This window comes from Perna viridis, chromosome 11 (assembly GCF_037379345.1).
Source record: "Perna viridis isolate PV_CMFRI_1.1 ecotype Kerala chromosome 11, ASM3737934v1, whole genome shotgun sequence".
Lineage (NCBI taxonomy): Eukaryota > Metazoa > Mollusca > Bivalvia > Mytilida > Mytilidae > Perna > Perna viridis.
In genome coordinates this window covers 18,714,008-18,737,557 of record NC_142455.1, presented here as the reverse complement: position 1 = coordinate 18,737,557, position 23,550 = coordinate 18,714,008, and the positions used below count along the sequence as shown (strand labels likewise).

Sequence of the window (23,550 nt, the reverse complement as noted above, 5' to 3'; positions counted from 1 at the left end):
GCCTGGTTCTTACACAGACTGACACTTAATCTGTATTTTCATCTTTAGAAATCTGATCTTTTCTTTTAGACATTATCTATTTTTGGATGTTATTGTGTCAGAACCAAAGTTATCTACAACATATTTTTATTACTATTCACATAACGTCTGATAGTTCAGTTAGTCACCATTAGTCTCTAGTAAAACATACTGAGGAAACACTTGGCAAATGTTTCTTCCGATACACTTTGCTTCTTTAAAAACAAGATACTTTTAACCTCATTTTATTGAAAATGGAAATATTAAACAGCAGTCTTTGTAAGAATTATGCAAATTCTGCAAAATGTGATGCATGTGATATATGTGGGTTATATGAAAAACCACATTTCAATTTCTGTTTACTATGACAATTCAAACAAAATATCGAAAATAAAATATGTAGGCTTTCCAACCATGAATCACATTTTGCATGATTCCTAGGTGGAGTACTACTTAAGTCCATAAAGTAATATTGGGAATGAAAAAAATATGCAATGCAAAAAATGACACATGACAAATCCCTGGACCTTTGATGAAGAAAATTACTGGCCTTCACTTTGGTCTACCATCAGTTTTTAATTGGATGGAGACCTTTTTGCCATGAGTTTGTCATATTATTTCTAAACCAGCATAGATCTGAAACCATCTACAGTGCTTAGACCATACCAAGAGAAAAGTCTCCGTAAAATGTTCGGTAATGGAAGAGCCAGATCTGGTGTTATTGTTCTACCCTGTGGTATGTAATCTGATATTTTTACTTGTAAGGTAGATCTAACCAATTATATCTGTTCTTTAATTTTTATACTGAAGATTTTTTCCTGGAAGGTTGTATGATTGACATACTTGTACTAAGTCAAAATAAAAAAAATACCAAAAATAACTATACCAGGAAAATTGATACATTTACAGTATTTTCCAGATGAAAATACGTATCTATTAAAATTTGAGGGATGCCCTAAAAATATGCTTCTTGTAATAGCTAATAGGTATTATCTACCTGAATAATGTTTTCTATAATGGAAATTTGTATTTCAGTAACATGCCATTCCTGTTTTTTTTTTCATTTTATGAGAAGCATAACTTAAATAAAATAAAGCTAATTCTACCAAATTCAACCAAAAAGAAAATGGGTTATGGTCTCAAACTAAAAGTAGATTTATGGCAAGCAATAGTTAATATCAAAAATATATATTTATAATCATTGGATAATATTTGTATGCATGTCTTCTGTCTAGCTATTGTGTAGCTAAATTATTTGACTCCATAATACATGTATGTGAATGAAACTTGTAAGTAAAAATGTGAATCATATTAAAGGTGCTGGTAAAACATTGGTAGGAGTGACTGCAGCGTGTACAGTAAGGAAAAGGTGTCTGGTGCTGGCCACATCTGGTGTGTCTGTAGAACAATGGAGATCACAGGTAAACTTCTTATTGGTGAAACAAATTGAGACAAAACCTTTTTCCCCTCTTATTATCTCCCTTTTCAAACTATGAAAACCCTTCCATAGGTTGACATGGTTCTGCTTTTATAATTTTACAATATAATATCTTTCAATTTTAACTTGTTATTTAATTAAGAATTTATCCTCAATTTTCTCCATGTACACACAAGAAAACTACTGCAAGGATTAAGATACTTGTATTTAACAAGGTCTTGATTTTTCTAATGAATAATTAGCAATTTTTCTTCAGCCATTTTTTCTATACGTTTGTGCTTAACTGTATGTGATTATCTCACTTTTATTTTGATAAGCAGTTACCAAGATCTAAACTGTTTTCTGTTTGTATTATCAGTTCAAGATGTGGTCCACTGCTGATGACAGTATTATATGTAGATTTACCTCTGATGCCAAGGATAAACCAATTGGTAAGTTCATTTACAGCTAGTAAAACAGGTAACTTTAGGGGATAGAGTTAGTCTTACCTGGATTGAATGACCATCAAGACATGAAATTCCTTAACTGGACAATTGCAAAAGAGATTTTAATTTTCTGTTAGATATGAATTTAAATACTTTTGGTATAACACAGACTGTCTTGTCAATTTTCCAGTTAACTACCTTAGGTGCATACATGTATGTCCATTGAAGTTGAATATTTTTTTCACTGTACCTCCAGACTAGCAGCTTGTTTCTCAAGTCAATTAATTTCATCAAATTTCATAAACAAATATCCAATGTTTATAGTCTTTATATTTTGTGTCTTCAGATTGAATGGAATGGAAATTATAAGTAAAATATCTGAACTTAAATTTGACAAGCTTTTATTAATTTGTGATTCCCAAAATCTCACAAATATACCAGTAGCAAATGTTAGAACTTGTGAATATTTCCCACTAGACAGTAGTATAGTGTCAATTGAGCCATGGGATAAAAATCACAAATTGGTCAATTATGGCACTGATATTTAGGGGGGGTTTGTGCTGTGTGTGACCTATTGATGGTCACCTGGGGATAGATTTCTTCTGAACACAGCTGTATATTTTTGATTATTCAGGTTGTTCAATATGTATAAGTACCTACTCTATGCTGGCCCATTCTATGAAGAGATCCTGGGAAGCAGAAAGAGTCATGGAATGGATGCAAAGCCAGGAATGGGGAATTATGTTACTAGATGGTTTGTACCAAATTTTCTGGACTATAAGTCGATATTTTTTTTCAAGAAATGGCCAGCCTTGACTTATCATCCACTTCGACTTACATGTATATAAGGATTTTTTCAAGAAAAAAACAGCAATCAATCTCAAAATGCACACATCTGACCCTTGACTTTCTGGCAAATTCTATGTTTTTTCGTTGGTTTTGGTCAATATTAGGCAATTCAACTTATATTCCACATCGACTTATAGTCCGTAAAATACTGTAGTATAATTTTAGGGCTTTGCTTATGAGGAATGGATATGTTTGTACTAACATTTGACTTCCAACAAAAAGATTTTGAGCCATTCATGTTACATATATAGGACTTCTCTGATAATCTATCCTTATTTACAAGCTTTTACAAAGCTCTTGTTTGTGGGAGGTATATAGTGATTGTGGTGTCAATCCATTTGTCTGTCAGTTTATCCATCCACAACTTTTTGTTACAGTTTTCGTGGCAAATACTTTTCACAGTGACTTGTTATTTCAACAGAAGCTTTATATAAGTATGCCTTATCATGGAATTAGCTTTCTGACTGGCTCTGCATGAACTTCCTGTTTGACGACTTTGTAGATATTTTGACCAGATATTATTTCTGGGCAGGGGAACAGGTGTATTTGTTTATAGTTTTATTCAGCCTTTTTCTTGCAACAATATATTTAAACTTGTTTACTATGGCATAGTCATTTACAAAAGTAGTTGGATAACCCTCAATTCAGTTGTATGTGCAATGCATTTCCAATCTTCTCTAGTACAGTTAAGCTTGTCTAATCCCAATCTTGAATAATCCAAACACCTGTCCACACTGGACACTTTTCAATGTCCCTTTACATGTATTTTGAACCTTGATTAACAAAATACCTGTCTAAACTGAACAATAAAAGTCCAAAGGTCAGTTTAGACAGGTTTCTCTGTAGTATTTCATTTTTGTCTCATAAGGACATACTATCGTTATATACTGATGATTTTCCTCCACATTTTGGCAGATTTCTGTTTTTGTAATCCTTATTTTACCATAATTATTTTTTATTTTACAATTTATTGACTTTAGATTTTGCCAATTTTTGCTTACCTGTTGTTCATTGTGAAATCATCTCTGTACATTGTAAAAGTATTAATTTTTTCGCTAGGAACTTACAAGTGTGAAAAATAGGACTGGCAAAATTGATTTTTAACACAATATGTTGCTTATCATTTTTGAAAGGGCAAAAAATGATACCTGCAAATATGTTTGCTTGACAGAATCCACTATTAATACATTTATTGTATTTTATAAGCTTGGTTTATTTTGATCATTCTAATAATTTCAGTGTCTCTTATATCAGAAAAAAGAAAAAGTTTGCTGATGGAAGATTAAATCTCAAGTTTTTTTTTTTTACAGAAGTTCAGACTATTCCTGCCAAAATGTTCAGAAAAGTCCTAACCATAGTGAATGCTCACACTAAATTGGGGCTGACAGCCACACTTGTCAGAGAAGACGACAAGATAGCAGATCTCAACTTTCTGATTGGACCAAAATTATATGAGGCTAACTGGATGGAGCTACAGAACAATGGATATATTGCCAGAGTCCAGTGTGCTGAGGTTCATAATTGTTTTTGTATTGTTTTTTGACCATTGCTGTAGCAGAACAAATAGATATACTGCGAAAACTTGTGTGCTAAGGTCAATTTTTATTATATTTATGCTAAAGGATGGAAACATACATAATTCTGAAACAACAAAATACCAAATATTTATCAGTGGAAAATAATTTTGATTATTGTGATAAAGACATAGCTATTTGATACAGAAGAAAACTGAAGGTTGTTTTATAGTGAAAAATCATATTATTATATTTATATTTTTCGCCAATCATTGTGTTTTTAGGATTTTACAACTGAAATTTCATATCTTGCAAAAAAAAAAACAAACGATATTTCACCTTTGAAAATAAGTATTAAAAATGAGATTAACTCATAGTATGTAGAAATAGCTAGCAGAGGAAGAAATGATTGAGAAAATTTTTGTCTCATCTCTCAATGGATGGATTGATTTCAAATTCAGTTTGTGACTTTATACAGATGGAGCATACATTGTAAGCAGTTTTAGGTGTTATCCAATTTCAACTTTCTGTATTAGTGGGGTATACCTAACTACAAGTTTCTTTTAATTATAGGTTTGGTGCCCCATGAATCCAGAATTTTACAGAGAGTATCTCAATACAAAATCTATGAAGAAATTGGTAAAAATTTTTATGATTATATATTCAAAATTACTTGCAGTATACTTTATGTAATGAAAAATACATGTGATATTGTAATACTTATTGTGTAGTTCATATATGTATTTTAAAGTTAAGCATGACACAAAGTCATAGTTGTGCACCTGCTGACCTTTTCACAAAAACTTGTAAGTGTAAAATTTATGGTAAGTTATTTTGTCTCAGTGCTGTTTTTGATTGTGATGTCATAAGTTGAAATCATTTTTACTCTGATAAGTTTTTGTGGAACTAAGGCCTGCATGTATGTCTGTAAGGTATTGGGCGTTCCATAGGCTACTGCTTGTAAGTGGGTAGAGTTCATATATTTGTACCACAAACTTTGTCAGTTAAACTTTGTGGAGCACTTATTGGAATGATTTGATATTTGGTATACAGCTCTAGAATAATTGGTAGTACTGTGTCCGTTGTCTTGGTTACACTTTTGTTTCCTTTTTACCTGTGTCGGAACTATGAGTCATTGATGTTTTATTTTGGGAGACTTGTGTCCCATGAATGCATTTTGTCTAGTTTCACAACATTTGTGTTGTGTTTTTACATGTATGATAGCAGTAATCTTTTTTTCTTATTTGTTATTTTGAGGCAAGTGCTTAGGAAATTAATCATTATCAATAATAGCCAACCTGCCCTGTGGTGTAAGAGTCTCCTTATCATTCATTGAAGACCTATGGGTGGCCATGAGCTGACATTTTTCATCCCGGTGGGGTCATTGTTTCTTTGACAAATTCACCATATCCATTCTTGTTTTATTTAATGTTTGTAATCTGGTTACCTAAAATTTCAGTTATTAGCAGTTGTGAATCCTAACAAATTCCGTGCCTGTCAATTCTTGATCAAGTACCACGAGCGAAGAAACGACAAGATTATTGTTTTCTCTGACAATGTATTTGCCTTAAAAAGTTATGCCATTAAACTTAACAAGTAAGTGTAGTAAAGTACTTGCAAATATACATGTTATCATATAAATTAATACTGTGAAAGTACTTAAATTCATGGATACAAATTTTCGTGGATTAGAAAAGAAACTCAGGTTTTCAGTATTCACATCAATGGAAATCTCCTTTTTGTGGGGAATCAAATTTTGTGTTTTGGCATACCCACAAAAACCGCGAAAATTGGTGCCCCACAAACAATAGTGCTTTCACAGTATTCTACTGGGCTTTGTTTCTCAAGGCATATTTAAGACTTATGTACACGTAAGTCCCATTGGTTTGTTGTGGATTTTCTTGTATGTAAGTCTTACGAGTGCTTTGTGAAATGATGCCCTGAAGTGAAATATGCCAGGTAATCCTGTAGATTGATTGTTCCACTTGACGTGGGATAAGAATCCATATCCCTGTGGTTGACCAGGGAATACTGAAAAGGATCAAGAAATTTATTGTTTAATTATTGAGTTAAAAGTATTAAATCAAAATTGTGTGGAAAGTCAAAGTATTTTTTAATAAGTGTGGGTGAAAATCAAGAAAAATAACATTTTTATTCGTATTGTTATCTTGGTGTGTAAAGTCAGAAATGATGTGTATTTGGCAAATAAAACTTAGGTGCTGATTTTTGGCCTCATCAGAGCCAAATGCAGTACCTGAATCGGTCAGTGCAACAAAAATTGTGGTCAGTCATCGATCAACAATCCATCATTGATCTGCCAAACCAATCCATATAACCAGTGATTGTATCACTTGACCGCAGAGTGGTCAATATATTTTGGAGATTCTGTTGTTTTATTTGTTAATTTTACACATATAATCATAATGTAGTAGATTAAAGTATCAATTTATACTTTTATTTTACATTTGTTTTATTTTTAATAGATCATCTATCATTTTACATAACAAAACGCAATCTGATCGGTTACTGGTCAACAGTTATCGATCTGTCATTAATCAATCAGTCAGTGGTCATTGATGCATCAAATCGTTGCACAGATTGGTTTAGGGACTGTAGCACTACTACTGAGAGGAAAAGACACCCAAATGCCATCGCAGACGAATAAATATTCATATTTTTCGCTTATTTATTATTCACATGCATTCAAACACTCAAATGTAATATGATTTCCAATGAAAGTCAAGCGATATATTACCCAGTATATCTAAACCTTTACAGTTCACATGCAAATATACTTGTCATAAGTAATGTTAGGTATTCTTTTGTACCAGTACTCATTTTCACACAAATTGGCTCTTATTAGCTTCACTAATGCCTGGTGTAAAATAATCAAATGTATTGATTGATTGATTGATTAATGTGATATTGTTTCTTTTTCATATATCACTCTATAATTTGAGGCATCCATACGAGGAAGCTTGCCTAAGAAATAAGTTACATCTTGTTAAAATTAGACTTATCCATGGTTCCATTCAGTCACTGCATCTAGGATCTAACAACACTTCATTCTTCTTTCTGTTCTGATGACATTTTTAGAATCCTTGGGTTTTTCCAATCGAATTATGCTTTAAAAATCATGCAAGATGAAATCTGATTGGCTGATCAGGAAGGTCATCTGAGAAGAAAGTAAAATGGAGTACTGTTATATCCTATATGCAGTGATTGAATGGAACAATTGACAGGTCTAATTTTAATTAGTTTGTGTTATCACATATTTTAGTAACTAGATATATTTCAATGTTATTAATGTGATATCAATCACTTAGGATATGACACGTTTTTTTTTTTTTTTTTTTTTTTTTTTGCAAGACTTAAATCCCCAGTAATGGATGCCTGAGGTGTGTCTAGTATCACATATACATTGTATGTATGCATTAAAACTTTTATTGAGTACTTATAAGAGTTAAATGTGGTAGTTAATTTGATATTAATTGAAAAGGTTTATATTTCAATAATTTGTGTAGTAGAGTATTGAAACTGACTGATGTGCAAATGATATTCTTTATTTCTTTCTTAGCAGAATAGAATTTTATGACTTTAAATGAATATTTCAGACCGTATTTGTATGGGCCAACATCACAAGGAGAGAGGATGCAAATTTTACAGAACTTTGTACACAATCCGAAAGTTAACACCATCTTTGTGTCAAAGGTATGGTAAACTTAAATACATTCTATAGAAAAGTTTTAGGGATTGATAGGGATATCAGTTATCTATATTGCAGCAAGCCTGATTGGTTGAAATGTGATAAGGCCATGAAAGGGTCGGTTATGTTATGTATTAGTTTAGAAAGTACTGTTATCAGTAATATTTAGTCTTATTGGTATAAGAAACAAGATTAAGTTTCCCACAGTATCTGTGATGTATTTGAGTTTATAACAACACAACTTGTTGGTTACAATGTTTATGTAAAACTAAAGTCTAATCAGTACATTTGCAGAGTATAGCAAAACAGACAGGAAAGAATCTAATTCTAACTTAATCCTTAGCATAATTCATTGATAAACGACTGAGACACGATATTGAAACTGTCATTATAATTTGGAAGTGTTAAATGAGAAGATGCTGTGGTTTATAATACGATAACAAACTGGTTAATGATTAATGTTTTCTAAAGTACTTAACAGTAACTTGCAATAATACATACACGTACTAAGATATATTGCACTGACCACTAGTAGAATTCGTTCATTTACTATCTAACTATTAGATTCATTCATGACAAATAATTTTATAGCTGTTACAAATTAGTTAAGCTGACACAACATGTTTACATCATATGGAATGTGATTACTAGATTAAGGAGAATATTGTGGGAGGAGTTAGTAGTTTCGAGAATGAGAATGAAAGATCAGATCGAGAGAGAGAGAGAGAGAGAGAGAGAGAGAGAGAGAGAGAGAGAGAGACTTTAACATCAAAGAAACTAACATCTATACTTTTTGGAACATCAAAATTACTCTAATAAAAAGTTAACTTTATTTGTGGACTTAATGCATGTATTTTTGCAGCAAAGGTGCTATAACATATAATGAAGTACAAAAACCACTAGGATAGTAAATTACACTCACACAGTTAAGTTACAGTAGGTTAGGTATTTATTTCATATTTTTTAAAATGTAAAAGGCATATTTTAATTGAGTTGGATTGCAAAATAAGCTTTTCAAATTGAGAATTGGCACTACTTTTTTTGAAGAACTCGCAGACACAACAAATCTGCCTCTGTTAATATGGTTTCTTGACTAGGTTTGAATCCCCTTGCTGCACTTCCAACACTCAAGTTCATTTTTTTAAATGATTTACACTACTCTGAATTTAACTGAATAAGGGCATGTCGATATTTTTTATCCACTGAGATATAACAAAATAATTTTAACCAATCAGATTACAGTATTTACCTCAAATTAATTCATATTTTGATCAACAAAAACTGCTGTAAATAATTACCTATTCAGACACCAGCATATCACAAATAAAATTAGTCAACTGATGGAGCTTGTGATGGAAAACAGGACCCACTAGTCAGTGTCAGTTTTTTTAAATTTTGGAAGATGGAATAGAAGAGTTAAGAGGCAGGGGTTTGGGGAAGGGTTGATCAGGAAACACAACTTGTTTTTAGTCCTAACTTTAACTGTATTTTTCAATAGCTTCTAGTTAAAGTTTGATAAAGTATGATACAGGGCTTTGAAGGAATTGATATTCAGTAGATAAATATTAAGACTTTTATAAGGAATTACACAAGTATGTGTTTTCGGGCTATTTAGTATGTGTAACTTTATGTTGGTTTAATTTTCTTTTTTGAATGTATGTAAAAAGAAATACCTCTCTGTTTGGTGCAATTATTGGCCATTATTTATGAATTTTGCACCTGATGTTTACTTTACAGGTAGCTGATACATCATTTGACCTTCCTGAAGCCAATGTATTGATACAGGTCTCAGCTCATGGTGGATCTAGAAGACAGGAGGCACAGAGAATGGGGCGTATCCTCAGAGCTAAGAAAGGTAGGCACAAAGAGGTAGAGGTTTATCCTCAAGGCTAAGGAAGGTTGGTACAGAGATGGAGAGGTGTATCCTCGGAGCTATGAAAGGTAGGCACAGTGAGGGAGAGGTGTATCCTCTGAGCTAAGAATGGTAGGCACAGTGAGAGAGAGGTGTATTTTGAGAGCTAAGAAAGGTAGGCACTGAGAATGGGGCACATTCTGAGAGGTCAGAAAGGTAGGCACAGTGAGGGAGAGGTTTATCCTGAAATTTAACAACAGTGTGTCTTATAGTCTATGCAGTTTATTAGAGGGGTCTATATACTGCAGCCACCTTATCTGTTCATCTGTTTTGGTACCCCTCACCTCCCCACCTCAAACAAAGTTTGGGGCATATAACCCTGCATGCCTGTCTTCCCATCCCTTTCTCTGTCCACATATCTTAGATGTGAACATCTACATATTTATTGCCAGAGGACTCCAAAATTCAACCTAATGGTTTAATATTAAACTTCATTTGGAGTGGGGAGGGGGGAGTACTCTTCTTGTGAGCTTGCTCACATTATTTTTAATTTTCATTTTCATTTTACAAATTATACTAGCAAGAAAGATTTATAATTGGAATGAAGAATTAGAATAAGGACTATGTTCTGTTCTGCAGAATGGTTCCTTTGTGAATTTTAAGTGTCTGAGTCTTTAAGAATCAGGCAGTGGGTGAAACATGAAATAAAAAACCCACCATTTGACTATTTGCGCGTGCACCATCAGATTCAAGGAATATAGACAAGATTTTTCGTATTATTTTGAAATGCACTGAAAATCAACATTTCAAGAGTAGGTAACTCTGTCGAAAATCTCATTTTTTTAACATTCAATTGAAAACTTCAGAGCAAATCTGGTGTTGCAAAGATCAAATAATGGTCTTTTCAAATAGGGAAAGCATCCTTGAATGAAATTATATTATGAGATCGGTGGGGTTGTGACATGCAGGATTCTGATTTTTCCCATTTTACTTGATTCTTACAAAAAACTTACACTTAACAAATGCAATACCACTTGGAGATTTAGTGTAAATCAAATGTTAAGGTCTTAGTTTAAATAAAACTGAGTTCCTTTGCACATTGGTACCATTTGTAATGTTAAAGCATACTCACCATTATTGGTGATAAAAAATTCTGTTACCATTACAAGTGCATGTTATATTTGTGAATATTCTTGTTGATTTCTATTTTTTATTAAGTTAATTTTGATGATAGATTTTATGCGCGAAGTGCAGGAAAATTGTCAAACTCTGGAGCACTGATAGTTATGTTAGTTACTGTATAGCGGGAAATTTATCGTAAGGTTTTAATTTTCGCTATATTTTGGGAATCACTAAGATAGTAGATGGCCAAATTTAAGTTGTTTTACATATTTTTTTTTTTTAATTTATTCTGAAGATGCAAAAAATAAAGACTGGGAAAATTTAATGCCCTTATTCAGAGAGCAAATAGCAAAATTTGGCACCAGAAAAATTAAAAGCTGTATTATAGTAATATGAGGCAGGCTTGTTAAAGGACAAAAAATTATGGTGGAGTAGCCTAATTTGCGACCAACTGGCTGTATTATAGTAATATGAGGCAGGCGTGTTAGAGGACAAAGTTTTAAGATGGAGAGGCCAACAAGGTTCTCATAGACTTAGGACTTGTCTGTGGGCAAAGTTGTTCCATATTGTAACTTCTGTATAATAAAAGTTTAACAGTAGTCTTTATAAAGAAAAGTAACACACATTGGAAAGTAAAAAAATATCTGAATTCAATAATTATGAAGGATCATTTAAACCTTTTTGTAGTAAATAAGTTACGAAACTAGCTTACTCTGTACTTACATTCAGAACTAGTGGGTCATTTTGGCTACTTTAAATCCAGAAATCCTGAAGAGTTCCACATGATGTAACTTCCTGTCAGACTAAACCCGGCTCTCCGTGCTTCTTACGTTATATCTTAAATTTGTATGTAGTACCGTTATGAAAACTTTGTCCTCTAGGATTCAATGCTTTCATTACCTGAAAGAATTTGAAACTATTGATGTAAGTACTTCTTATCTGTTTATCATTCCCAGTCTCAGTTTAAAAAAATGGGTGTGTTAATCTTTCCCATGGTAATTAAAATTTCTATTTGTTTTACCAGGAGCCATAGCAGAGGAGTACAATGCCTTTTTCTACACACTGGTTTCCCAAGACACATTAGAGATGCATTACTCCTTGAAGAGACAAAGGTTTCTTGTTAACCAGGGTTACAGTTACAAAGTCATTACCAAATTAGCTGGAATGGAACAGGTATGTCAAAACCAAACTAACTGGAATGGAACAGGTACGTCAAAACCAAACTAGCTGAAATGGAACAGGCAAGTCAAAACCAAACTAGCTGGAATGGAACAGGCAAGTCAAAACCAAACTAACTGGAATGGAACAGGTATGTCAAAACCAAACTAGCTGAAATGGAACAGGCAAGTCAAAACCAAACTAGCTGGAATGGAACAGGTAAGTCATAACCAAACTGGCTGGAATGGAACAGGTAAGTCATAACCATGCTGGTTAGAATTGAATAGGTAAGTCATAACCAAGCTGGTTAGAATTGAACAGGTTAGTCACTATCAAACTGGCCTAAAATGGAACAGGTAACACAAAGATTTATTTACTTGTGTTTTACCTAAAATAAAAACTTTAGAAACATTGAAACAATTATTATACCTGCAAAGTGGTATAAAGTGATAGGAGAGTCTGTCATCCATCCATCCATCCTTCCGTCCATACTTCATTATGTTAAGCAGGGGGACCCATCTCTTATTCGTTTTACCTCCTACACCAGTGAATGGAATGGAATGAAACTTTCACAGAATTTTTTGGACATGTTCCCATTGTAATCCTTCTATCTATGATCTTAATCAAAATCTATATGGAGGTCAAAAGGTGCATGTTATCAATAGGGGAGTGAGGGGGTATTAAATTATTCAGCATTGTTCATAGTTTTTCGAGTTTTATCTTTGTTTGAAAAAACTTTAGAAACATTGAGACCATTATTTTATTTTTGTTTGTCATTCTTTCATTCTACAAAATGCTGGTTTCTTGAATTTCATTTGTTGAAGTAATTTTTACATGTATTTAAATAACAGAACTTTGTTAGAAGTTTTTAATTGTAAATAGTTCAATTACAGTCTTTATGATCAACAGAATTACACAGATTTGATTTTATCATGAATTTAGCAGTACAAAAGCAAAAAGAAAATTTGTGAATAAGAAAACAGCACTAGCATTGACTTTCTGATTTTGAAAAGTAAAAATGAATCAAAATGCTAATGTAAGACTTCAATTAAGTACCAGTCCTTATACAGTTCTGACACAGCTGGTGGTGGCAGTGATTCCTGGTGTAGAAAAACCGGCAAAAGATGCCATGCTTTTTTGGTCTACAAAATGCAATATTTTTATGTAACGATAGTCTTTTCTGTGTTCAGTTTTTAATTTTTTACAAAACCTTGCATTCATCTCCCACTGAAATCTACCAAATTAAGAACGATCATTGTGCAATGTGCTAATTTCATACACAATTTTACTGGGTTAGGGGTTGCAATTATATACTTGGCAAACAGGCAGACGTGCTAAACTACACACATAGTAAATCTTATATATGTATAAGTTTTAAAAAAATTGTCTTTAAGAGGGAAGGGGGAACATTAGGAAGGGAATTCTGTTGGCCCATGGCTTTATAATTAGTGGCTAGTGGCCTGTAAGCCAAACTCCATCTAAGGTTTTGTAGTATTGGTGTAAATTTGAATATGCAGATAATTATAAGTGATTTAAGTTAAGTGCAAAGTACAAAGTATCAGTACAAATTTAATTTTAAGTGCCAAATACAAGATAATAGTACAAATTTTTATTTGTTTTATTAAATGCGCTTAATTTCAAACAATATTAAATTTGATTAACTTACCTATAAACAATTGGATTGGACATAACATTGCAATTTAATCAATCTATTGTGAAAATCAGGAGATTTTAAAAAAAATTACAATTACAGACCGAATAAGAGGTTAATGGCTTTGTTTTAAATTGATATCATGCCCTTGCAATACACTGTAAAACCATTCAAACCAATTTGGATTTAAACTGTAGAGATGGTTCAATCGAGAATGGTATTCGGTAAACCCAGGTTCAAAATACATTTAACCTGATATAAAAGGACATGTTCTCTTTTTATTCAGGTTTTGATTCAGTCAGGTGCCACTGTAGTTTGAAACATAATTAAAAACTAATCAGATGAGTTATTTTCTAGATTTTAAACTGTGGAAAAAGACATTCATGTTTTATAATACAATAACTAGTTTTCTATATAACTGCATCCCAAACCAAACCAAAAAATTGCAAGGCATTATTATAATATGAAATATTCATTCTTTGTATCCTGTTTTGGTTAGGTATCATTTATTATTTCGTGTAAATTAAATTACATTTATTCATCATTTGTCAAAGCATTAGATATGTTGTCATTATAGATATTTTTCTCATAAAAGATGACAGAATAAAGACCAATCAAAAGGCGACAGTGACAGAACTCATTTAAAAAAAAATCTAATCTATAATTATTAATATGTAAATTGGTATCATGGCAAAAAAAACCACACCAAATAATTTATTTTGTTTTACCGAAATTGACAAACACATAAATATGTCATTTTATTGTATGAAATAATGGATTTTATCTAAGAACAAAACTATACATGATTAATGAATGGTAATTACAAAATTACAAAACCGATAATTTTTAGGTAATAGTGGAAAGCAGGGGTGGATCCTGACATTTTGAAAAGGAGGGGTGCCTGCCTGGTTTTCTCATAAAAATGGGGGTTCTAGGACATTATTTGCCATTTTGTGTCAATTTTACACATGAAAATAACAAATTTTCCAATAAAAACAGGGGGATGCTAACCCACTGCATCACCTCTGGATCTGCCTTTGGAGTTTGTGGAACGACCAACTAAGACTGCTTGTGCTTTCTGTAATTGTTGCTGAATAAGAAATAAAAGCGGATTAAGTGGGTTTTTGGCATGCATGAGTCACGTCTTGTCAGATTTTTACAAAGACTGCTACTTAATATCTACTAGTAATAAGAATATTATATCAAAGTCTCATTACAATATTTAAATATACATGTAAAACTTGAAGGAAATGGTAGTAAGTAACCGGTTAGTAAAAGGAGGATTTGATATGGAAATTATTTTTTAAAAGAAAACAGGCTGAATTTGTTCAGGAGTTCAGATTTTATGCACTGCTACGTGATGGAAAGTTTCAAAACATGAAATATATGTATTGAAATAAGAAGGGATAGATATTGGATAGAGTCTTTAAACACCATTGACTTTACTGAGGCAAAGTTGTTCATTTAATGATATGTTTACTGGAATTGATAGTCAGGCCTTATGAATCTTTTGGGTGACTTCCGGTGCACTCTTAAGTTTAACAAAGTAACTCAAACCTTTTACTTTCTTCCTTTAGGAAAATCTAGGATATTCCACCAAAGATGAGCAGGTTCAGTTGTTACAGAAAGTTTTAGCAACCACAGAACAAGATGCAGAGGAAGAAAGAGGAGTAGGAGAATCTGGTTCTCAGGTAAGGAGAATTTGTCACACAGGTGGAAGAATAAGGAGTAGGAGACTATGGTTCTCAGGTAAGGAGAATTTGTCACACAGATGGAAGAATAAGGGGTAGGAGAATCTGGTTCTTAGGTAAGGAGATTTTGTCACACAGGTGGAAGAATAAAGGGTAGGAGAATCTGGTTCTCTGGTAAGGAAACTATGTCATGCAGATGAAAGAATGAAGGGTAGGAAAATCTGTTTCTCATATAAGGAGAATTTGTCACACAGACGAAAAAATGAGCGGAATGAGAATCTGGTTCTCAGGTAAGGAAAATTTATCATACTGATGAAAAAATGAGGGGAATGAGAATCTGGTTCTTGGGTAAGGAAATTTTCTCATGTAGGTGGAATAATTAGGGATAGGAGACTCTGGTTCTCAGGTAAGGAGAATTTCATGTACAATCTATATAAATTTTATCTTAAAAGTGCAACACCCCTATGAAAAACTAAGACTGGTTATGTGGTCTATAGCTGTTTCTGAACAAGAAATAATAGTGAATTTGTTAGGTTTTTGACAAGCATAATCACCTTTTTTTTAAAGACTGCTACTTAACTACATAACTGAAATATGAATCTCTATGATATGACTGAAAAAGGCCAACAGTGATTTTTATAGCGCTCGTCATTTTCGCCGATGATGAAGGACTTTCCAGAATGACGGAAATAATTGAATCTCATTTCGTCATCTGAAATCTTTGAAATTACAAAAAAACATTAAGAGCTGTAAGCCCAACATTGGTTCAAGTGGCAAAATTGACAATTTAATTACCCCAACCTAATTACAACTCTCAACAGGTGTCAACATTTTGAGTAAACAATTTCCTAATTCACCAATTACACTAATCAGGCACCGCACTTGGAGTAAATGTTGGTCTCTGACCACTCAAGCGTGAAAGTTCAAATGCTGGTAACAATTGTTGCCTTGAAAATTTCTTTACTTCTCATTAACTTTGTCTCAAAATGACCTAAAAAGTAATTTATCATTTGTTTTTGTACATCAAACTTTAGTGTAAACTATATGTTGGTAATTTGGTCACTACCCTGCACCGGTGTCACTACATTTTGTAGTAGCATGTCAGCAATATTTGAAGATATCATTTATGCTATCAGTTAATTCTTCAGGGACCAATACTAAAGATAACTGAAAAATAATGACATGAATTTGTCATTTACTCGATCTGGTTCCCAAAAGGACAGTTGAAAATTGTGTTAAAAATAGTATCTCATGAGCCAACAGTAGGGAAATACCTATTTGAAAATATTTATATCTGTCCAATGTAGCACTGGTGCATGTTCAGGCAGTTCTATATCTATACTGTGCTAGATGTATTTTTGTGTTTCTACAAAGGCTGGTAATGCAGTAAACAGCATTTTTTATATGAAATACATGTACATTTAAAACTATGCCAGGAATGTACAATTGTATGTCCCTGATTAATGTATACATAAGAGTGTAAAGGGATTTCTATTTTTGATGATTCTTAAAAGCTAGGGAGTTTCTTTTTTAATTAAATCTCAGGCATGCTATTTGGATTCTCTGGAAAACATGCTTGCTTGCATGACAATGGAAAAAAAATTATGTGCTTTATTCATATGCAATGTACAATGTACGTGTACATTTAAGTTTTATTTAATGTCTTTACAAAGTGCTGTAAATAACAGATGATTCTGAAATTTCTTTTGTCAGATGCAAGTACTATCATACTTTTAAAAAATATACCATTAAAATGGTCCTCATTTTCTCACATGAAAGTGACTGAAGCTTTCAAAATCCTGGAAAAAAACCCTGAGTCCAATTGTCGGCGATTCAATTGTTTTCCAACAATAGAACCAATAGAACAAGTGAAACATGTAGATCTGTATGATAATGCACTAGGTAAGATTCCATACCTCAGAAAGGTTTGGGTTAGTTTTTGAGGCAATAACCATTACTGCTTAGAAATTTAATTAAAGCTTAACTGAAAAACTATATGGACATCTATGCAATTGTGTCACAATGTTTCACATCAACAAGCTGTATTAATTTTAGAGTAGTTTACAATATCCATGAAGGATTTAGGGCATGAAAAGGAGCCAAAAACCAACACATTTCAGTTTGGTTTTGTTGTTGTTTTTTTTTGCAATATCTTGAGTTACAGTGTATGCCTTTGCATGAAATTGTACTAAGAGATGCCTTTCCTTTGATGATATATTAACTTTTGATGAATTACAAGGGTTGTAATATAGGAATCAATGCCAAAATGGTGATCCGAAATAATTTTGTTCAGTTTTATATAAGCTGATTTTTGAATGTCTAACTTTGAACTCTAAAATTCAGTGGTTACTTAATTTCTGGTCAAAATCTTGTCAAAGCATTTTGTTGTTTAAGGTTTGATAAGGAATTTAATTGTTTTTTAAGTAAATTTATTGCTGTATAGTGGTATGGTACTGTTGTCTGTGTCATTGTTGCCATTATCCATAGACACTTGGTTTTCATAGATAACTTAAGTTTTGGTTGATTTTTATAAGATCTTATAACAAGGTTCCAATCATAAAAAGAAGTTTGATACTGATTTTAGAGTTATTGCTGTGACCATTTGCAAACTAGGGACCAACATAGGGGAAAATGCATTTTATAGATTTTAACTTGAAAAATATTCATGAATGCTTTATTTACAATTTGAGATGGAAATAGCAAGTTATATTTTTGCTTTGTTAAAACTTCATGTAAATGTTAGAACAAATCACACCTGAAAATGTCCTTGTAAACAATGTACATGAACTTGAATGAAAAAAGAATCCAGAAATAAAAAGGAACTTCACATTGATGATCATTGAACCATGACATGCATAAAAATAAATAATTGCAAGGGTATTTAGATCAACTGGTAGCATGATCTTTTGATATTATTTTGATTAATAAATAGAAATAAAAAGAATATATTAATAAATTAGGATTAACAACACGCTTTACTTACATATCATGAATATGCACAATTCTAGGCCTTATCCTATGTGGGAAAGATGTGTGATCAAATTCTTAATGGATTGGAATGTGTAATGCTGTGTGATTTCTTTCAATATTAATGATCAGTACTCAAGCTGATAGATTAAATACCAGCAATTCTTTTATGTGTCAGATTGATCCTAGTTAGAGTGTCATAATGTACTGCCAAGTGGACAATCTTAACTGTAATTGGCCTTTTGATGTACTGAGTAATTAAAACTAATACTTCAGGGGAAGGGAGACATTATATTTTTAACACTGATTTCCCTATAGTTTCATTTTTTAAAGATTAAATACGCCATTGTTTTAGGGAAATTTTTGCTGTGTCTGATTAAGCAGATTCAGGGTATGACAACTGTGGTTGTATCATGCTGCACTCCATGAAGCTCTTATTATTTGTTAAATTGTTTAGAATTATGTTTGTTATCATGGAGTATCGATCTCATTTTCATGTGCTGCTGGTATACATGTATATCATGTGCTGTTACTAAGGCACAGACTATTTTCTTCCAGAAGGGGGGCCTGAGATTTTATTTTTTTTGTCAGCAGCAGCAGGAGTTAAAATTTGTATTTGAAAATCTACAGTATTAAGTAATAGGAGGAATATTTAATCATAAAATTTTTTTCTGTTCATGCCTGAGTAAAAAATTATTTTTGTTCATATTTGGAATAACTTGATTTAAAAAAAAAAATCCCAGCCCCCCCCTTTTTTCGGATTAAAGTATGAAATATAGGTGAGGGCATTGATAATGAGGCTTTGACAACTTGAAATTTTCACTTAGTAAAATGCCATTGATATGTGGAAGAACTTCTTGGTGTTGGATTTGGCTTCCAGTTTCTATATTTTGTTATTGATTCCCTTCTTCATGAATACAATTTACATTTGGATGTTGAACTTCCTGAGTACTTCGAAAGAACTTTTAGTTCACAGTGTACCAATTTTTGTGGTTTCCGTGGGTAGGCCAAACCATGAAATTTGGTTCCCAATGAAATTGTAGATTTCCATTGATGTGTGTACTGTAAACTTCAAAACCACGAATTCAAGAATTAATGAACTTGCGCTTCTTCCCTCATCCACGAAAATTGGTATCCAAGAATTAAAAGTACTTTCACAGTATTCAGTTATAATGATGCTTATGAGAAGATACTCCTTGAAACATGTGCATAGAATACCAAAAGTTGTGATTTTATTATGATCAATATTTTGTAACCATAACTTTAAATATATGTGAATTAAATTAATAACATTAGAACTGAATTCTATGTTTTCATTGATGTAATGTATGTATTGTTTCATTGTAGGTTATGAAAAAAGCTGGTAGTATGAGTTCTATGTCAGGAGCAGATGATAGGCTCTATATGGAATATAGATCGAGGAAAGGCAAAGATGCACACAATCATCCATTGTTTAAAAAGTTTAGAAAATGATTTGTGAAACAGTGATTTGTTTCTTAACAATTAGGGAAGTGATGGTTTTCATTGATGTTTATGAACTCAAAGTAGGTTTAAACATTATTTTGAAAAGGTGTTGAAACAGTGTTCTGGAATGACATTAAAATTCTAATGCCATTACATTCAAACTTATTAGGCAAACCACTGCATTCATTGACTATGCATAAAATGTACTTCTGAACTGCATTCTATGAGAAGTGAACCTATTCATACAGACCGTCTGTCTTTTGGCTCTCCTTGGAAAGTCACTTAGACTGGTTTCACTGAAGTCCATACTTACAGTAAAATGAGTGTTGAATCTGTCAATGTGCCATTACAGTCTTTATAGAAGTCAGATGATTCATGCATGTCTAATAGGCAAAAAATCACTTTTTATACAACTGCAAAAAAAATTTGTAAATTCAGGTATGGTGCTAGTGTTGTCCTTAGACACTTGGTTTTCATGTAATAACTTTAGTTGTGTTTGACCATGATTTTACTAACTACTAAAGAAAGGTACACATTTAATTTCGATTTTGTGGCCCCTACCTTATTAGAAAAAAGGGCCAAAAAGAGAAAAAGTACAAAAATGTATGTGCTTTATGAAAAACCATGTATACTCGGCGTCACATAAATAACATACTGTTAAAATTTGAATAAAAATATTTTCTACGACTTTATTGAGACCTACTGTCGTTTAAATTGTCTTAAATGACTTGCTCATTCGTTTAGCCAAACGGCTTCTCCCCGAACAAGTCGCTTTTAGCTTAAATCATGCGTAACAAATCCTTACGGGAAAATCCCATACTAATATTCGCCATGTTGGTTTCTACGGGACGATTTGTTTACAAACGAAGTTCGTAAGTTCCTGTCGAACTCCGGTGACAATTGTCTGCTTGATTAACTTCTCGGTATTGTATGTTGTTCGCGTAAAATAAATCCAAGATATCCGAAATAAAGTCGAAATGCATTCTGGGTTCTTCGGTTTTTGGACAAACCATTTAAACGTAAACAACATCTCCCAGCAACCCGATCACTGTAAACATGGCCAACTTTTTACAATGTAAATATTGGCACCTAGAATTAAAATCCGACCGGAATTTAACGATTCAATGTTTAGGGAGAAGCCGTTTGGCTAAACGAATGAGCAAGTCATTTAAGACAATTTAAACGACGGTAGGTGTCAATAAAGTCGTAGAAAATATTTTTATTCAAATTTTAACGGTATGTTATTTATGTGACGCCGAGTATAGAATATTTGTTTTTCTTCTGATTCTGATAATTCCTTTTTTATTGTGTACCTAATTTAATAATTAGCAGATTTCAAATATCTCTTATTGTTGTCTAGTTGTAAGAGGTCAAAGGGGTCACACTCCAAAAAATCAACTTTTTTATTTTTAGTCTGCTTTTGACGATTTTTATTTGAATTTCAAATTTTATGCAGTAGTGTCCAAACCATTTGTTGTGTCCATAATAAATTATAAGTCCCTATGCTTAAGTGTGTCAAAAACTAATATTGTGACGACTGTTCAGGGTTCGACCACTGCAGTTGTATTATGCTGCTTTCTGCAAAGCATTTTATTGTTTCTCATTCATGAGTAGTCATAGTTTGTCATTCTGTTTTTGCACTGATGAGGTAAATTTTATAAGTTGTATATGATATTTACACTTTGTAAGAGTTGTCTTACTGAATTTGGTTGATTTAATTAAGAGAGGAATGTAAGTTTTGTCAAATACAGATCTGCATAATGAGAGAACTATAATTAAGTAAAAATATGAATTGTTTATTTGTTTTTTTTTCCTGCACCATGAATCACATTAGTACAGTTTTCAGTGTAATGATTTTTTTTTATACTGGTGCTTAAATACATAACATGATAATTGATCTAGGTACAAAGAGAGAAACTAGTTTAATTCATAATACATGTATAGTTGATTCATTATATTAATGGAAATAGAGCCTTATGTTGCTGAAGTAATAACATGTATGAGTAAATGTAAGTTGCTTAGATCAACTATTGTGGATGTTTGTTATGGTGTCATATGAATTAGTTTAAGAATAAATGGTCATCTTTGTGAACAAATGTCTTTTCTTCAAGTATTTAAATAAAACCTGAAATTTCTTCAACAAAAGCTTCCTAACAGTGGAAGGGAGTGAATGAAAACAAATATACAAGGGATTTTTATTATACAGCCATAAACAATGTTTAGTTGGTATAAAGGAGTCATTTTTATACAACTGCAAAAAAATCGCGGTTGTATAATGTTATGGTACTGTTGTTATTGTTGTCCATGTTGTTGTTGTCTGTGTCGTAGTCTGAAGACACTTGGTTTTCATGCGATAACTTAAATATTTTTTTTATAGTTGGTTGATCATTACAAAATTTTATATCAATGTTTTATATCACAAAAGGAAAGTTGGTATTGATTGTGGGGGTTATGGCCTAAACTGTTTTAGACTAAGGGACACAAAATGAGCCAAAAAAAGGTATGAAAACAAACATAACAATGAATGGATCTCAAATAAGATTTAATACAAGGTGTCATAATACTACAGGAAGTTATGGCTTTGACTTGAGCCAAGTAGGAATAAGGGGCTACAAAGGTTTGGATTGATTTTAGAGGATTTGTCGTCGACCATATAGGAATAAGGCTGTGTCTTGCGAAACATTTTATTGTTCAATGCAAAGTGAGATAATCTAAATTGATTCTTTACTTTTTACGAATCCACCTGAACCATTCAAAAGATTTTGATAAAAATTTTCTGAAAAGTGCAAAAATACTGTAGAATCAGATTAGAGATATCAAAATCCTAGTACATGACCAAAACATTTGAACAGGAACCAACAAGAATCAATATATACAGTATAGATAGCAAAATAAAACACAATTATTTGTATAAAACTACGACAGCACATACAAAAACCCCTAAAATACTTGCATTATGAAGTCTGTAAGTCATATTAGGTGCCCCGGAAGGATAAGAATGATCTGCTACACCAGCAGCACCTGTCACAAACCAAGTGAGTGTAAAATCTGGTAAGACATGAACATAATAGTCAATCAAATAGTGATGATTACAATAACACTAAAGTAATGCTGTATTGATAGCAATAACACTAAAGTAATGCTGTAATGATGAAAAAAAAACACTAAAGTAATGCTGTCATGATAGCAATAACACTAAAGTAATGCTGTAATGATAGCAATAACACTAAAGTAATGTTGTTATGATTACAATAACACTAAAGTAATGTTGTAATGATAGCAATAACACTAAAGTAATGTTGTAATGATAGCAATAACACTAAAGTAATGCTGTTATGATGAAAAAAACACTAAAGTAATGCTGTCATGATAGCAATAACACTAAAGTAATGCTGTAATGATAGCAATAACACTAAAGTAATGCTGTAATGATGACAATAACACTAAAGTAATGCTGTAATGATGGCAATAACACTAAAGTAATGCTATTACGATTACAATAACACTAAAGTAATGTTGTAATGATAGCAATAACACTAAAGTAATGTTGTAATGATAGCAATAACACTAAAGTAATGCTGTTATGATTTCAATAACACTAAAGTAATGCTGTGATGATGACAATAACACTAAAGTAATGTTGTAATGATAGCAATAACACTAAAGTAATGCTGTAATGATGACAATAACACTAA

The 23,550-nt window shown here is 32.2% G+C and overlaps 1 protein-coding gene across 1 annotated transcript in view; it reads left to right on the top strand.

Annotated features, from left to right (window-relative positions):
• The window catches only part of LOC148603218 (general transcription and DNA repair factor IIH helicase/translocase subunit XPB-like), a 32,213-nt gene extending 10,262 nt beyond the window's left edge, over positions 1-21,951 (top strand). Inside the window, exons 10-21 of the mRNA XM_088551887.1 lie at positions 648-754; positions 1,336-1,439; positions 1,815-1,887; positions 2,516-2,635; positions 4,041-4,243; positions 4,818-4,883; positions 5,704-5,840; positions 7,859-7,955; positions 9,688-9,805; positions 11,949-12,097; positions 15,311-15,424; positions 19,739-21,951. Coding sequence (XP_088408013.1) covers positions 648-754; positions 1,336-1,439; positions 1,815-1,887; positions 2,516-2,635; positions 4,041-4,243; positions 4,818-4,883; positions 5,704-5,840; positions 7,859-7,955; positions 9,688-9,805; positions 11,949-12,097; positions 15,311-15,424; positions 19,739-19,864 — 1,414 coding nt within the window. The 3' untranslated portion in view covers positions 19,865-21,951. The remainder of the gene's footprint in view (positions 1-647; positions 755-1,335; positions 1,440-1,814; positions 1,888-2,515; positions 2,636-4,040; positions 4,244-4,817; positions 4,884-5,703; positions 5,841-7,858; positions 7,956-9,687; positions 9,806-11,948; positions 12,098-15,310; positions 15,425-19,738) is intronic.
• The last annotated feature ends 1,599 nt before the right edge of the window (positions 21,952-23,550 follow it).